We start from the raw sequence: 17664 nt of genomic DNA on the forward strand, positions 1-17664 counted from the left end.
GGTTAGTCCTGTCCATGCAAAGACACAGGTCCTAATGTGATGCAACGGAGTGTTTCCTTTGAAATTCAGTGACACGAACTACTAAAAATAAGCTCATAGTGCTGTATGTTTTTATTATAGGGAAGTCTTTCGGATGAGTCACTTCCACAAACCAGCTACATTCAAGTGTATATTTAGGCTGTTTCAAACCTCAAACTAGATCTTCAACTGATCAAGATAATCTGAATCCTCTTTAACTCCCTAACCCTGTAAAAGGGTTAGTAATTGAACACAATACAGACAGGTGCATATATATAGTTTTGCTACAGAAATTTGCTCGTTAACTTTGATTTCATACTGCCAGGATATATGGACAATATAAACAATTCTACCACAAATTTGTAGCCTGAACTATGACAAGTTTTAACTGTTATGTGGCTCACATCACTTCTTTGTAAAGCAAGAACTACAAAACTTCTCATTATTACAGTAAATGGGGTCCAGTTCACATCTGCCATATCCTCTGATATCTTTGTGTTAAAGTTGTTACACACCGAAATCAGCAAGTTGCTGTGGCTGTCACTATTTTCACAGTACCAAGAATATTCCCTCAGGGCACATTTTTTTTCCCACGTATATGGCAATTGCAGAGAGATAAGAGATGCTGAAGAACCCACAAAAAGGAATATCCTACAGTTTAATAAATTTCCCTTATTACTTAAAGAACTGAATCATAAGAAGGAGAAGAAAAAAAAAAAAATCAGGAAAAACTTAAATAGTCTGTTTAATGATAACCTGGGCTCAGACAGTGAAAGTAAGATAGTTTTTCTTATTGTGCAAAATCTGTAGGTTTGACAGCTTTTCTGGTGTTTTGTTTAAACGGCAGCTTCTCACCTGCCTACTCGCTGTTTCACAAACATCACAGTAAAGGCTGCGTCGCAGCCATGGCAGTGTCTGCACCGAGCTCTCAGCTAACCTGAGACCCGCCAGCAGCTCTGCCCTGGCAACACAGAGCTTGGCACGGGCTGTGAAACCTGCTGAAGGAGCTCAGCAATCCTGCACTCAGACCCAACGCTTCTGCAGAAATGCTGCTGCCAGCACTGCCTGAGCAATTTAAAGCTAGCTCAGGTGCACCTACACTATAGTGCAGATACATCTTTCAGAAGGACTAGAAGATATACAACAGCTTGAAGGATTTAAAAAGGAGAAGACGAGCATGAAGGGCCTGATGGACAAAAAGCACTGAAAACCAAGGAAGCTCAGCAAAGAAAGCAGACACAGTCCTGTGTGGTACAGCAGCCTAGGATCTCAAATAAGATTATCCAAACAAGCTTATCTAAAACAAGCTGATTCTTTTAAATTGTGTGCTGGGAACTTTTGGGTCAGGTCAGAGGGAAACTGCTCTCCACAGTTCCTGTCAGCTCTCTGTGGAGAACAGGAAAATGGTACCATGCAGGAACTGCTGCTAATTCCCAGGAAAATGCCTCCAAATGAAGCAAGGGAAAAAGCTTTTGGTGCCTCCAAAGCTTGGCTTGAGGCCATCCTCATCCTTTTTCTATGCCTTATGTGAATTTTTGAAAAAATATGTCTTGGACTGCTCTGCCAGAAGTACCACCTCTTCTCACTGATGGTTCAATGTCACAGAAGGCTCACAGAAAGAAAAGTAATGCGAAGCGAAACCAGCTTGATTGCACCCCTGCATTCAGATCCTGAAAAAGGATAAAATGATGCTACTGGAAGAGACTGTTGAACTAGCACTCTTCACTACTACTTTTGTACTTCTCTGTAGTTCTTGTATCTGGAGAGATTTAAATGATCAAGAAGTGACAGCATTCCACTAAGCTCCAATTAAGAATAAATAAAATTAGAGGATTAAATTATTTCTTGTTCTAAAAGTTACTTTTAGATAAGGATGGAAAGACAGATAACAGAACCGTGTTTTACTCAGATAAATACAGGTGGAAAGAAAGTGTAAATATTCATCCCTAATAGCAGTTCAAATCACTGGTAACACTGACAATGATACAAAAAATGAGTGTCAATAGCCAAGCCTGCTGGAAGAATAGGACAGATGCATATCCTGGCATGAGAACATATCAGTCTACACTGGCATAAACATGACCATTTTTTTCAGAGCACAAAAGCAAATGTTTGTCCACAAATTTATCTCCAATCAATTACTGGCCTGACTGATGACTCTATTGGAAAAACAAATGACTCAAGACCTCTTTTGGTTGCTTTTGCAATTAAGAGCAAATTAGGAAGTTAGTTATTTGGTGTGAGGTTACACAGCAACAGCTCTAATCTTGGCTGGCACATCTGCATGCCTGCATCAACTTCAACTCAGCTGGCACCACTAACTCAACAGCCCTACAGCTACAGCGTGGGCTTCAGCATGGGCTACAAACCTATGTACATGCCTGCCCATGCTGCTGACTTCACTGCCATGCTTACCTGTGGCAGGCAGCAGAAACACATATTACTGTGCTGCATTTGTGCCTCCCTTCATCACAAAGATAACAGTCCATCTGCAGATCCACAGGGGACGTTTTTCTGCTGTGGACATTTGCATAGGAAGCAAAACACTGAATATAAGAGAATAGGATTGAGAATCATAGAACGGTTTGGGTTGGAAGGGACCTCAAAGATCATCTAGTTCCAACCCCCCTGCCATGGGCTGGGACACCTTCCACTAGACCAGGTTGCTCAAAGCCTCATCCAACCTGGCCTTGAACACTTCCAGGGATGAGGCATCCACAACTTCTCTGGGCAACCTATCTGGGGCAGTGCTCCATGTAAGTTTCCCCGTGCATGGATGCAGGGCAGTCCTAGAGGTAAGGCCAGCTACCCCAATAGGATCTTGGATTGGGTCACATTGGAACAAGAGATATTTAGTAATCAAATGGAGCAGTCATGGCCCCGAGTCTTTACCAACTGCCTACCAACTTGGACAGCAACAAGATCTCAGGGCAGAAGAACCAAACCAGTCTATTTTCCAAAGGTATCCAAATAATACAGCAGCCTAAATATAATTTTCAAAAGGAGGCAGGAATGTAGGAGTTTTGGTCCTGATTTACAAAGACTTGAGAGGTCAAGACGACCCTTCCCTCTCCGCTAAAGCTACCAGCACCTTTTCTAACCAGAAGTTCTGGTTCTTCAGCCAAAAAACTTGTCAGCCAGGTGCTATTTTAGGTGTATTTATTTGTGATGAATGACAACGCTGCCCTGTATGTTTGCAGTCGCTAAGGTACTGCAACTGCTATTTTCTGCAATAAATTAGTACATCAGCAGATGGCATTGCAAGCAAATGGGTCATTCTCTAAGTTCCTTGCACACTCTTCTCCCTTGGAGGCATGTGCTGCACACTGGTTTGCTATGCAGTACAGCACAGCTTGCAAAATATACTTACATTATTGACAAGTATTTCCAAACACTTTACTTAGATGGGTTCCCCACCGAATCCTGCCTACTGGCATCTGCTGAGAGATGTTTGTTTCAAAGAAAAATTGCAGACACATTATTATACTCTTGGGTTTTTCTATCCCCTCTTTGGGGGATTTCTGCTGCATAGTTATAATGTCTGGATGGAGAGAAATCAGCCTTCATCTTGTACTGGGCTAGCATTAAAAGGAATAGTTTTTGCATGTACAGTCTAGTTTCATTGCTTGCCTTCAGGGAAAAAAAAAAAGGCAACGTGGTTTCTGAAGATTAAAGAAGGAAGGAGTGAATAAAAAGTAATCACATACAATGTCTCCTATTACTTAATAAATATAAATATTTCATCTTCTCTCTATAACAATTTACAAGTTCATGCTTCTGAATACTACATAAATAGAAACAAAACAAGCAACTGAAAGCAAGAACAACTTTTATAAAACACACTTGTGAATATTAAGTCTAACATTGATGATCTATGGATTCTTTACCTTGAATATCTCTCTTAAATGTCTGCATATTGTTTAGAGAGACAATATCAAGATTTCGTGCTACATTCCTCAAAAGATGAAAGAGTGTGGGTAATTCCTCTTTCTTCTAAAGAGAAGCCAAAGAGATGATTCAAAATATTTCTCAAAAGCAACTGACTGAACTCTACACAGGATATTCCAGGTCACGCGTGTTTTTCTCCTCACTTCCCTCCTATTTTGTTGGTCTGGTTTAACTAGTAAAGCTGTAATTTATTCTGCACTTATTTAGAGTAGATCAAGGACTCTCCCAGCTTCAGGAGGGTCTGAGAACCCTGGGTGCCACAAGGGTAAGGCAGCTGCAGGGTCAACACAGTAGGAGCCCTTGCAGGCATTGAGACCTCAACACAGGGGCTGAGGGCAGGGAGGGCATCTCTGGATCTGGGCAGCAAAGTCCCATGCTGTGCAAGCTCTGACCTATGGGGCAGCTGTTAATTTGGGCTTTGAAGCCTGTCTTGTTTATTCAGGGAAGCAGCCTAGAATTGACAGCACAAACACAGATGACTTAAATGCAACCTTCTCCTCATCCACAAATTCTACAGCTACGCTTGCTAGTGGTGCAGCAAAAACCCTCACCCGCTTCTCATCTGAGCTCTGTGAACACCATCGATGCACAGACAGAACCAGCAGGTCCCACCCACCTAAGCAAATACAGCAGCAATCCCTAAGCATCAACAGCTAATGCATCCTTTGGTAAGCAAACTCCCACACCAGGAAGGAGACAGTATGAGCTTGTGCACGCTGCCACTGCCACAGCCTATTTATCCCTGGAAGTGATTTTCGCTCTGCTCAAATGTATGCAGTCCAGACATTCAGCAGTGGGAGTGAAATACCAAGGGTTTCAAGCATCTGTTCCTTAGTTAATCTTGTATGTGGCAAAGTATCTGCTAACAACACTATGGCTTCCGAAAAAGGGCAAGAACAGGCAGATGAATGGGAGATTTTCACACTAAATTGAAAAAAAAAAAACCCTCCCTTCTTCACTCCCTGACCTAAACCCTGGTTAGGATATAACAGCCATGAGGGCAAACGTTTGAATAATCAACTGGGAGAAAGCAAAGATGACTGCTCCCTCTCCTGCAAAAGCCTTAGAGCATCCATCCTTCCAGGGTCCACGCAAGTTGGCTTGCTGTTCACTAGTGACACAGATACAGCCCAGCTGCGCTTTAGGTGGGCTTGCCACCCTTCTACTGGCCTGTCAGGCAGCTGATCCTCTTAAAAGCATTGTTCCTTTAAAAGAAGTACAAAGATAACGCTCGGTTAGTCAGGTCTGTTGGCAGAATGAATTTCACAGCTGTGTCATAATACGTAGAGCCACATTTGGGTATGCATTTATTTTGTTTCACTTTGGATTAGTTGACCTTGAGGATCCAGAGATTGGTTGCAAAGAAGAGAGGTGGGAGGTGATTCCCCAACAAACCCATTGCTGCTGAGCATGAAGCAGCTCTACTCATCCCCACACAGAAGTATAATCCATAGTGTTTGAGGGACTTCTTCAAGGCCAGCTTGGATGAAGCTTTGAGCAACCTGATCTAGTGAAGATGTCCCTGCCCAGGGCAGGGGGGTTGAAACTAAATGATCTTTAAGGTCCCTTCCAACTCAAATCATTCTATGATTCTATGACTTCCCTCCTCACCCCAAAGAGTCAGTAGGCCCCACATGTGAAAATTCTACTGCTTTGGCTGCAAGGGATTTGCAAGCTAGTAATAGGGGTTATGTAAATATCGCTTCCAGAAGATGAGTATAAACTAAACATCCTTTTATTGTACTTACGGGGCTAACAATTTAGGAAAGTGCTAGGAGCATAAAATAGAATAAAATAGTTCATCAGTGTAATGGATTTATGTGAAGACATCTATAGAAGTTTGTAGTAAATCAATTATTATGTGCTTTGACAGGAATAGAGGGTAGATGTACCAATGCAACTGTACTTACAGGTACCCTTGTTCATTTAGCTGTTACTGTTTCTCGTATGTTCCCTCGTAGCCCATTCTTTTTCCCTCCTCCTGAACTTGGAATATTCTATTACATCCATTTAAAAAACCAAACAGTGCAGATGCTTCCCTGTTGTGCAACACCTTTCATTTGAAGGTACTGAGAGCTCAGTTAGTATCCTGCGATGACAGTATTACTGTATTATTTACAGATGAGAAAGCTGAGCAACTGCAAAGGCCAGATCCCTGTTCTGGTGTAGGGCAATATGTACCTGACTGAGAGAGTGCATGTGTATAAAGGGGTAGGGGAAGGAGGTGAGCTGGCATTTTCATCTCAAGTTTAATTCCAGCCTCCCACATAAACTCACTTTTTTTTTTCCCCAAGAGAATACTCTTTACTGTACATGATTACACTATTTTCATTGATTTCTAGGTTGCTCAGTGCCCCATGCATGTCCCATTCTGACTCTTGCCTACAAAGTTGTGCTCAGTAGTGCACTTGCCCATCAGAGTGAATCACTGCATCTCCTACTCAAACACCCACTTGACAGAGGAAGCCTTAAGTGTTCTGTGTTCGCTTGCTTCTCGCTGTGACGATATACACCCTGAATCCATCTAAAAATAAAGTAAAATTTGTCAGGCAGCATACCTGTGAGCATCACAGGTTTTAAGTTAGACCTTAAAGCTTCGTGATACCCAGCAGTGTACTAGGATAACATCTTTAAAACAAAATAAAGCTGAAAGAACAACATATGATCTAAATTATTTGGAAAATAATATTATAAAATGATCACCCTTCCCTGTCTTCTCTCCTACTCCCTTTCATGCCTTAAAATCTATCTTGGTTTGCTGTCAGCAAGTGTAATTCAGCTGAATTTAGGCCTGCATGGACTTGATCATGTATCTAGCATCCAAAACTGTCTTCTTGAATGTTAGTCAAATGCAGCAATCCTCTGCTAAAGACACATCTCAAACAAACTAAAACTATACAAAAAACTTTAAAAGAACAATGCTGCCATGTTTACCCTTGCACTGGTTATTTAGCCACCTGAAGCCTTAAAAAGTGGTACTAATTGCTGAGTCCCAATTGCAAAAGCAGTTGTATCCCATCCTTCTGCTGCACTGGAAGAAGGGAAATCAGCCAGATTGCTCTGGACAGGGCTGTCTTGATCTGAAATCCAGATCACTTTTGCAGTGAGACCACAATGTTACACTTGCAAAGTCCGCAGATGACAGTAAGATTTGTAACCTGGAAAGTACTTAGAGAAAGTTGGATCTTCTCATAATAAATATTAATAAAAAAAAGACCCATTATTTTCTAAAGTACCAAGAGCTTCTCCATCTCAAAGTATACTTTCTTTCCCATTCTGTGCAGAGAAGAATAGTGCTGCAGTTGGCTTCTTCTAGAAGGAAACAAGATAGTAAATAACCCATCAGGATCCAGATGATGGGCTTCTGCATAAATGCACACCTGCCTCATTGGAAGCAGGTCCTAGCAATAAACTCTGTGCAACCTTCTGATCCCAGCTCATGTATAAAAGCTAAAAGTTTCAGCTTCTCTATGACATGGCACATTTATTAATTAGACAAAAATACAACGCTTCTGATACAGAGTTGTCGACAGGAAAGAACCAATGTCAGTTGGAATCAACTTCCTACAGTGTTATGCCTCCATCATCTGAAGCAGCTCTGCCACTGTGTTGTATGACTGCTAAACAGGATTACTCCTCAAAAAGGTTTTCTTCAAATATTTGTTTGGGACAAATCCTGAAAAGTATAGAACACCTGCAAAACCTCCAGTGATTTCCAAAGCAGTGTTGGGACCTCAGGCTTGTGGAACCTTATTTCTCTTTAAAACAAACCAAAGGGAAAAAAAATCCAAAAAACCCTGAACAACTGTTGGTACACTGTGGACCTTACAATTAGCTTAACCAGTAAATTTCTGCTTCCCCTGAGGTGCATCATAATGCGTATTTAATGAAATCCTCCTTTTCCCTATATCCCTAGCTGTTTTATATACTATAAATTATGGATGAGCTTCTGTTTATATATGCAATCTTTTAGCTGTAAAATAAAGACCACTAATACAGCACTCAGAACACACCAGCATGCCTGCACTCCATCAGTGTTTAAATGGGATGCAACATGCCAACTAGTCGTTTGCTCTTGCTGGCAGTGATGTATGGGGGATGAAAATGGACTGAGAGAGCAGAGAAGCACCCACCCACTGCTCTAAGCTCCTCCTATCCCAATGTTGTACTGCCTTTGCTTATGGGTAATGAGAAACAGATGGTGCCATCCATCTCTTTTTATGAGATGAGGAAATAAAATATTCGGCCTTGTATCACTATTTTTAGCACGAGCAAGGGATCTCAAAGAAATCTCGGAGGAAAAAAAGGAAAAGACAATATCTCTAGCTACTACCACATTATAGTACTGCAGTTAAACAATCAATAATATATTTCAGGGAGATACCATGTGTGTTTGTGTTCCTCAATATGAAGATCAATAGATTTTGCTCCAATCAAACAGGTCTCATGCAGTTGGTCTCTGTCCCCGGTTTATACAGCTCAAGTTCTTTGCATACAATATTTACTTCGTACTACAAAGAGGCATGAGCAGGGAGGTAATGCAGGGCTTCCAGAGCCCACTGGAAGTTTCTGGCTGATATGGATGAGCTACACACAAATAGCTGTGATTAAGAGAAAAATTGCTTGGCAGATATAACCACACAGTTATATGGGATTATTACAGCTCTCCCTGACACTGTAAGCAAGTGACTTTGGTAATAAAATGCAATGCAATGATAAACATGAGTTTCTAAAGGCCAGTGTTATAGCATGCAACCGCCCTAAGTAACTGAATGCTACTAGCTGTATTGTGCTAGAGAAACTGCATGTGTTATCTTCTACACCGAAGCCAAATAAAAATACTTGCTCTAAGATAAATTTCCATTTTAAATTATGAAATCCAAACTGCCTTAAGATTTGCTATCACCTGCCTTCCCTCTGCATGGCTGTCTGTCTGTTAATCATGTTTCTTCTTTCCTTTTATTTAATCTATCCTTCTTTTGCTTGCTTCAAGTACTAATTTGTTTGCCAGGTAACAAAGTCTTAAGGAGAGGAAGCTCTACTTAAATAATCCTTATTGGAAAATAAGTTCACGTACATAACTCTAACCCAGTAATAGTCAACTTGGGTAGCTTTGACAGAAAAAAATGCACGTCTATTTTTAGCTTCCTTTGGGGTTGTTATGGCCACATACTGTGTCTACAAAAACCTTGGTTACACTAAGAACACCTACCCTAATAAATCTGTAGCAAGAGCCCCCTTGTTAGCTGTGGCATGTACCAGTAAGAAAAGGTTTTTATTGTTACAGGCAGACCTCTGGTCAAACTAAACCAACACACACAGCTCAATGGTAGGATGTGTACATAAATCAAGAGTTTGGGGTTTTTTGGTCAACATAATGTGATCAGTTAGGAAATATGAAAACTTTACTTGTTGCAGTGGATGGAGCCCATTAGGATTTGCTGCTACAAGCTTGGACTCAAGAGTTTCAAAATCCACCTGGAAGGGAGTAAAGAGCTTTGCCTATAAAGGACATATGGCTATAGGGCCTCTCTGCCAGCTTCTGTAGAAGCTAAGTTTTGTTTTAGAAAGCAAAAAAATATTGTAATTCTTTTGGCAGAAAAGGTAACTTTCTCAAATGATATAAAGAGGAGAAACTGATGCAGTTTAATCCTCCCAATCTGCTGACAGATACATGCTTATCAATTGTAGCTGAACGAAAGCAAAGTTGAATGGAAAGCAAGCTCAGGAAAAGGAATTTGGGTTGTTCCACTACAATTAATGAGAGTTGAGCAGGCTGTAACTGCTCTATGTTTGCTCTGCACAAATTGCCTTTCAGTATGCTTTCTAGTAGACTCTTTGTTAGAGCTTCTATGACTTTATTTCTGCGAGCTGAATAGGCTAAAATAACTGTAAATATATTAGCTATAGGAGCAACTGGAGCTATGCTACCTTTCCAAGGATGTCTGGTTATACCGAGAAAATTCTCCACTATTCAAAGCAAAGCAAAAATAAACACATGTGCACTTCAAAGGAAAAAATAAAACAATAAAACAAACTTAGCAAAGAAAAAGGCAGAAATTGAATTTATGGGAGGGATGAGAGAATCCAGATCAGATGGCCAAATTCGTTTGTGTTCCTTAACACACTGTGGGAAGAGAATTGGACCAAACGGTGACAAATGTAGTGAAACACCCTGATAAGAGGTAGGAATTCCTTATAAAGCACTGTACACATCTGGATCTCTAGTACTGACTGATGGCTGCAGAAGTTCTGAAGCTGTTCGTTGTGGCTTTTCTCACCTTAGCATGACATTTCTACTATTTCTCAAACCAATGAATCTCCCTCTGGCGAAAATTCTGGGCTCAAATTTTTTACTTCAGAACAGAATTCCAAATGTGTTGAGTTCAAGCTTCACTCTCCAAATGCAGAACAAAAACAGGTTTCTGGTGTAATAACTGAGGATTTGAACAGTATGCTCCCCTAGGTCCTGTCCTTAAACTCCAGAAAGGAAACTCAGTTGAGTCAGACACAAAATTAACTCTTCCTTTCCTGGCTCTTACATTCCACAAGCAAGTTGCCTAGGAGCTACAGAACAAAGTGCTTAAACACGCTGCCCTGACTTGTGATCACTTAGTTAACAGCAGCAGCTTAAAGGCATTACTCGTTCAATTTGGAAATAGGTGAGGGATGAGAATGTAAGTCTGTATCTCAGCAATTCTGGCCCACAGTCTTACATTTTGCCATAAATTTATTTTCACTGGCAGTATACGCTAGAAAACTTAGCTGGGAACTAAGGTACAGCACACGTTCAGTTCTGGTGGTTCTGCTCAGTGGTGGAGAGGTGGTTACTGGTGCAGTAGCAGGACACTTGGGAGCAGCAGCTTAAAGCACTATCATCAAAATGCACTGGAACTCATCTGTCACTGTCCTCTTTCTCTGACTGTGAAATAGCCTATCCAAGCCTATAGCTTATTTTCACTTCTTTTCCCTTGCTGCTCTTCTTAAAATGTTACTAATGCAGCTTGTCAGATTTTCTTCAGCTTTATAGCAGGAGCTAAAGGTATTGTGCTGAGAAATAAGTGAAAAAAGGAGGAAATACTCTTTAGTGTAAGACATAAATGGTGCTCTACAGTTGGGTTTACTTTTTTGTTGTTGGTGGTGGCTATTTTCTTTAACATGGCTAAGGAGAAAAAAAAACATCACCGAAATCTGACATTGTACAAAAGAAAATGTAATATTCAGCAAAAATCCAAATAAGTGAGCATAAAAACTGTTTTAAGGAATAAACACACTGAGGCACTGAGTCTTGTTAGCATTCAAATCAAGAAGTGAGATTGCTCATATCACAAACTTAGTCCTCCCCAACACACCCACCAATACAACACAATGTCTGTGATGTACTTCCACGGCCTATGACATGCAAGGAAAGTATGCAACTGAGTGACAGTTTGTCCAGACATAGGTTTAATGCTTGTTCTCTGCAAGTCTCTGCATACCATTCCAGACAGTGAGTATACTTAAGCATGATTTCAATCTTCCACTTTTGTGCAGCAGAAAACATCAATAGTTGTGCTAAGTCACTCACCCATAACGTGTAGGACCCCCTGCGGCTCCCTGGAAAAGTCAGCATGCTCTGATCTGAGACAGCGACAGACGCCAGGCCGCTGCTCCTGGATGGTGGCCATTCAAAGTCAGCCTCAGCCTGCTCAGTCTTGCTTTTCTGCTTCTTCATGATCTGCAAGGCAGGGGGACAGAGAGTGGGAGGGGAGAAGAAAAGGGTGCTTGGAAAACACTGTCCGAGCCGTATGGAGAAAAACTACATTAACCCTGTCTCAAGGCGAATTGCCTAGGAGGAACATTTGAGTTTCCCTTTGCTTTTGCTTCAGTTCATGCAAGGACGATTCTGACAACCTGCATGCATTTCTTCTCATCTTAAGTCATACTGCTCACATTGATACAATAAATCATAATCAGTACCTGTAGGAACATCAGAAATTAATTAAATAAACACGGAAACCTGTTCCCACAGTAACACTTTAAACATTAGCAGTATCTATCAAGTATCTTCTCAGACAAGAATGTTTGCAAAGAAACATAAAACAGTAGTTAGGGGGAGAATTTCAAAGGCTCCCATGGCATCTAGACATGTTTCTACTAAAACAATGAGGTCTTGAGTGTCTAGACTCACAAAAAACATTATTTTTGTTTCTGAAAATCTACATAGTCTTAAGAGAGAAGATCATATAGATTACCTGTCTCCCTACGCTGACAGATTATATCCTGCTACACTTTATTTCCACAACTTTTCTTAAAATATCTACAGAATAATATTCTATGGCATTAAAGATCTTGTTAGGCAGCTTTTTGACAAAAGCAGTAGCAATTCAAGCTTGGCTGAGATAGGCTCTGGACTATCAAAGACTTGATAAGCAGAATTAATCTTCTAACATCCCTATTAAAAAAGAAGGCAGATAATTTTCCGTTGAGCTGCTGCCCCTCATGGCTTTTCTTCATAGCCTTATAAACAACATTTTCCTCTTCCATACATTTTTAAAAGCCACATCCCAGACACAGATGTGGCAATTGGCTTAGTTCACATGGAGGGAGAGTAGAGTGGTTACTTTACTGATCATAGGAGCTCAGCAGCACTCTGCTCATGCTTGTCTTGCCTTGCTCTAGACTATCCGGACAAACTCAAGAGGTATTTATTCCCACTGGCCCTCCATTTCAGTGCTGTGTCAGTGTCAACTGTGAGCTCTGCAGGAAGAAAAATGGACCTTCTGGAAAAAGCCACATAAATCAGACACACAGAGGGTTCTGTGATCTTTTGGGTGTCTCTCTCACGGCATCGTTAAAATAATTCTATTTTAGTGATCTATGATTTCTTTATATGTGTTGCAGATGCAGGGTTCAGTAGAATTGGTATGGTCAAGAGCCACACTTTCTTTTTGTTGGCAAACTTCATGCCTTTTGGGAAGTGAAGTACAGATGTCAAATTCTATCAGGCAGGGGCCTCCTCTTCCAAGCAAGGATATCACAAATATGAGGGAGTGGTACCTCTCAGCTCTGAGGCTGTAGGCCATCAGTTTAGGCACTGGATTAAGCTTATTTATAAATTGATCTCTCTGTCAGATGCAGCTGATTAAGCCTATACCGTGATAGCTGAAGTTGCAACTTGTCATTTAATCTGTACTTTCTACATTGGCGTCATCATTTTTGCTGTTAGCAGGGTCAAAGACCACCGGACTAAAGGATTGTGTTTCGGCTATTAAATAAGCTAGGGAAAAAAAATGCGTGCCATACCTTCTGCACAATGGTTGTGGCCAGCTCTTCTATGAGGTCTTCCTTGTGCTCCTGCAAGTAACAAGCCTCATTCTGCTTGTCCTGCATGAAAACGGATATCTGTAGTTGCTAAAATAACATAAAAATAGCCTTTCCACAGAAATGGTATAGATCAGGAAATGGGTAATATGCCCTATTAGCACCGTGGGAAGAAATTACAGGTATGTACATTACATTGCATTGCAATACACATCTTGGATACAAGTTCATAAAACCCACACTCAAATTTTTAGGTATGGCATGAGATAGTCACTACTTCTTTATGTCTTCTTTTGTATCTACTTGTTTTTTTATCACTACCCAAATAAAAAGAAACACAATTGTTCTACTTAATACTTTTTTTTTTTTTAATGTTACCAGGCTGTCACTGTAGGTTTCTGCCTTAGAAATAGCTTCTTCCACTGCTTCCTCTGCAACACGTAAGGCCACAGCAAGGGTATCCATCATGCTGTGTCCTAGGTGAAGAATAAGATAAAACCACCATGTTCCTTATACATGTATGTTTTGCATAATGAGCTCCAAACTTCAGACTCATATTCTGGACATACATTCAAATCTTAGGTTGCTCATGATAAAGTTCATTTCCTCAATCCAGAATCATGCACAGTGAAATAAACACCATAAGACAGAGAAATTTGTCTCAAGCTCTATGTTACTTCTTAAATGTAAATATTAAATACAATAAAACACAGTATTTCTATATTGCTTATTTTAGAATCCAGCAAAATAATTACGAGGAAATCATAGGAAGAAAACTTGTAAGCTTCCTATGAACACCAACAGAATATGAGAGAGAATGAAAAAAATACATAAGCATAGGAAAGGAAATGTGAGAGAAGCAACAAAAACTGAACATTAAGAAAATCACATTAGAATAAGTGTGTATTAGCTGGAACACTGAAGCAAGATATCCCAGCATGGTACACAATGGATTTTTAGTGTCTTGCTAAACGTTTCAGCTACAAGATTGTTAGATCCACGAACAAGACTTACCAGCACTCTAGGTTATCTGTCCAGTAATGCAAAGTGTAAGGACCATGTTTTAACCGAATGAGTTTTTAGCAGCATACCTTCTGTCTGTCGGTAGAATGTAGAGTCACTGCCACAAATGCTTCCTTCATTTTCAAAGCTTCCTTCAAAAAAACCTCCTTCTGCTCAAAAAAGACAGTACCGCATGTTAGTGAAAGTACCCATTAAAAGCAGAGGCATTATTAGATTAGAATATTCACTCAAGATATGGTGGCACTACACACAAAGAGGGATAACTGGAAAACTCCTCCTGCCTTTGGTATAAACCCTGATTGCAACAGCTTTTGTACAAAACATGACTGCTTTTATACGAAAGGCCTCTCATTCATTTTGGATCGAGAAAACTATTTGTACGGTAAATAAGAGAGAGAGGCAGAAGCTACTAGGTATAAAACTTACATGGTAGAAGTTAAGCATGGGGAATTTGCTTTTAATATGACATTTAGGGTTGAAATAGATTCTAAATTTTAAAGGGCAATACTGTATAAATAAGCCAAAACTCGGACACTTATACTAGTATTTATCTTCAAAGGGAACAAAAGGTTTACTGAACAGTCACATGGAGAGTAGAAGAAAGTTAGCAATGACATTTAGACTCAAAGGTCTCCCTTAGAAAGGTCTCACAGAGAGTGCACATGCCACTGCAGCTCATCATCGTATTGTTCTCACTTCCATTCAAGGACAAATTCAGTGAGACTACAGCTTAAGTAAAAGCCACACATTGTATTAAAGTTCTGAAGGATCCATCCCCACAGTTTTTAATTCCATTGTCCCACTTCTGCCCTCACTGACACGGATTTTCTTGTCTTCATATGTTTTTGTTCTCAACTATTAAGGAATCTTCTCTAGAAAAATTAATTTGATACTGAGAAAGCAAAAAGACTAATAAATCAGAATTTAATGCATAAGTTGCTTCTCCCTAGAAGCTTTTAAGCCAATATTCATAAGAAACACTCAAAATTTTCACTCAGGACTAGAGAGTTCACTTACCATCCTGTATAATTTTAGAAGAAGACAGACTACAGAAAAATGAAAGTCTCTGTACAAATTTCAAAAGAATTACATTAGGAAAGTATCTGGTCCTATGAAATTCCAAACATTCAGCTAGCTGTTTTTTGAGTAATTTGCTGAAGTTACCAGTATGATGCCAAAGGCCAGTTCTTCTAACCCAATTTATATCTCCAATTGCTCTTCTTATGAGGTGATGCCTGTAACATCATTATTAAGGGAGAATCGTGTCTCTTCATTTAAAAGGGTGATGCCAATGCTTAATTGGTATCTTTTAAGCATTTACAAACATCAATACAAAAATAAGATGTGGACAATTTCAGATCCTTAAGCATGCAAAACTCTATGTGAGGACAAACTGAGTTTTGGTCAACTTGGATACTGAATGCATCCCACGTTAACCAAATTTTACTTACAACACCACAGAAATGTGCTCTAAGGCCAAATGTTGAATGCAAAATTATTTTCTCATTCATTCACTACTCAGAACTGTGCTAAATTTCAGAACACGGGCTAGAATACAAACTGCAATTTACTTTACAGACTGAAGAAAACGGTTCTTCTATATCAGTGGCATAATTAAGATTAAACATGCTTTGAATTCTTAAACAGCTCTCTAGACACTTCACCTTTTTTTCTCTCCACTGAGGTATCTCTTTAAAAAAAAAATTTGAAATAATATCAGAATTTCCATTGTCTCAGTTTGTGCGTTAAAGTAGATAAGCTAAGAAGAAATCAACAGCTGTTTTTACCTATTGCATCAGGACAAACTCCGCTCTCTAGTCTATGCTTCTTGTACAAGTTCCTCAGGACTTTGGCACTTCCGAAACACTTAAAGCGGCTTTTGACATTATTATAATACCAATCCAGAGACTGGGTCCTTAGCAGTCTAAAACAGAAAAATAAACATCATTTGGAATGATTCTACAACTAATAAACCTAAACAGTTTACTATTCTTTTATGTAAAAAAAGATCTTTTAGGCCTCAGAGCATAAACATACTAATTTCTGAATACTTCTTCACTGTTTGTACTTTGCAGGCATCCAGTATACTGAGGCAAAAAAAAAAAGAAAAAAAAGGTAACTCATGAGCAAATATCTGCTTCACATTACTCAAGGTTTTATTTGATTTTGCTACTATCAGAAAAGGTGCTCTCTCCTTTTACATTATAATGCAAACAACTACAGCCTCTTCAAAATATAAACAAGCCTTGGAACAGCACAGGAAGGTTTTAAAAATAGCCTTTATTTACACAAATATACGGATAATGTAAGAACATTAGCCCATTAATGCACCGCAAAACCCAGTATTCTCATAAAAATGTATCACTGCTTTTATTTGGGAAAACTGATAGAGTACACAAAGCCTAATCAGAGGACCTCAAAGCAGAATGAGCAAAGAACAGCAGGCAGATAAACCTTTTGGGGCGGATGGATTCCCAACTGCAGTTGGGTTTCTTACTTTCAACAGTAAGCATCACTGACGTCAGCAATTCATCCTAATGGGTTTGTCCCAAGAGATCATAGACTTTTACAAAGCCATGAGATACTGTCAAGCTCTGTCTTTGTTTCCATGTTGGCAATGGGCTCTTGTTCCACCTGGTACCTCAGTAGTGAGTGGAGAGAATCTGCACCATGTTCCCAGGCAAGACAACAACAGGTTACTGCACGGTAAGCTGCGAGCGGCTGGATGGTGCTTAGTTGCTGGCTGGTGCTTAGTTGCTGGCTGGTGCTTAGTTGCTGGCTGGAGTTAAACCATGACATCCACCTATAAATTAAAACTGACTTTTCCAAAAGCATCCAGGAAGAAGGAGACAGTGAACATGAACTAATTCTGTATGTTTGCTTCCCTGTTTGAGGCCACTTGTTCCTCTGCACATTGCCACAGTAGTTTATTTTTAATTAATTTATTGCAATTAATAATATCTTATAACCAAGATATTTTTATAGGACATGAAAACATTTCATTTAAAAGAATATTTAGCATAGGCTGCAAATTTCCCCTTTGTAATAATCATAAGAATCATAAACTTGGAACTAGAAGTCCTATGGAGCTTGTTATATAATTAAGCAAAGAGATGATTCTTAACACCAAGATTCTAGAAAACAAAAGGGTAAAGCTAGTGTCTAGTATCAAAATATGAACCCTTAAAGAAATGATGTTACTATCAGGAGTGCTGCAGTCTCAGCGCTTCCCAGACTCGAAGACATTCAGATGATTTAATCTGTTTTTTAAACCTGCAGTCATGGGTGGAAAAAAAAAACAAAAGAAAACAAAAGCCCCACTGTAACCTTTAGATTTTTCTTCAGGGACTCCGGACTTTTCTTTATAAAGCA

At 39.7% G+C, this 17664-nt stretch overlaps 1 protein-coding gene across 4 annotated transcripts in view; it reads right to left on the minus strand.

Moving 5' to 3' along the window:
- Window positions 1-17664, minus strand: part of MYRIP (myosin VIIA and Rab interacting protein) — a 225352-nt gene that overhangs the window by 38975 nt on the left and 168713 nt on the right. For all 4 annotated transcript variants that reach the window (XM_086614713.1, XM_086614712.1, XM_086614711.1 and 1 more), the window contains 5 exons: window positions 16080-16216; window positions 14361-14441; window positions 13648-13745; window positions 13252-13332; window positions 11534-11683 (listed from right to left, as the gene is read on the minus strand). In XM_086614713.1, the coding sequence (XP_086470839.1) occupies window positions 11534-11683; window positions 13252-13332; window positions 13648-13745; window positions 14361-14441; window positions 16080-16216 (547 nt within the window). The remainder of the gene's footprint in view (window positions 1-11533; window positions 11684-13251; window positions 13333-13647; window positions 13746-14360; window positions 14442-16079; window positions 16217-17664) is intronic.

This window comes from Tauraco erythrolophus, chromosome 7, assembly GCF_009769465.1.
Source record: "Tauraco erythrolophus isolate bTauEry1 chromosome 7, bTauEry1.pri, whole genome shotgun sequence".
Lineage (NCBI taxonomy): Eukaryota > Metazoa > Chordata > Aves > Musophagiformes > Musophagidae > Tauraco > Tauraco erythrolophus.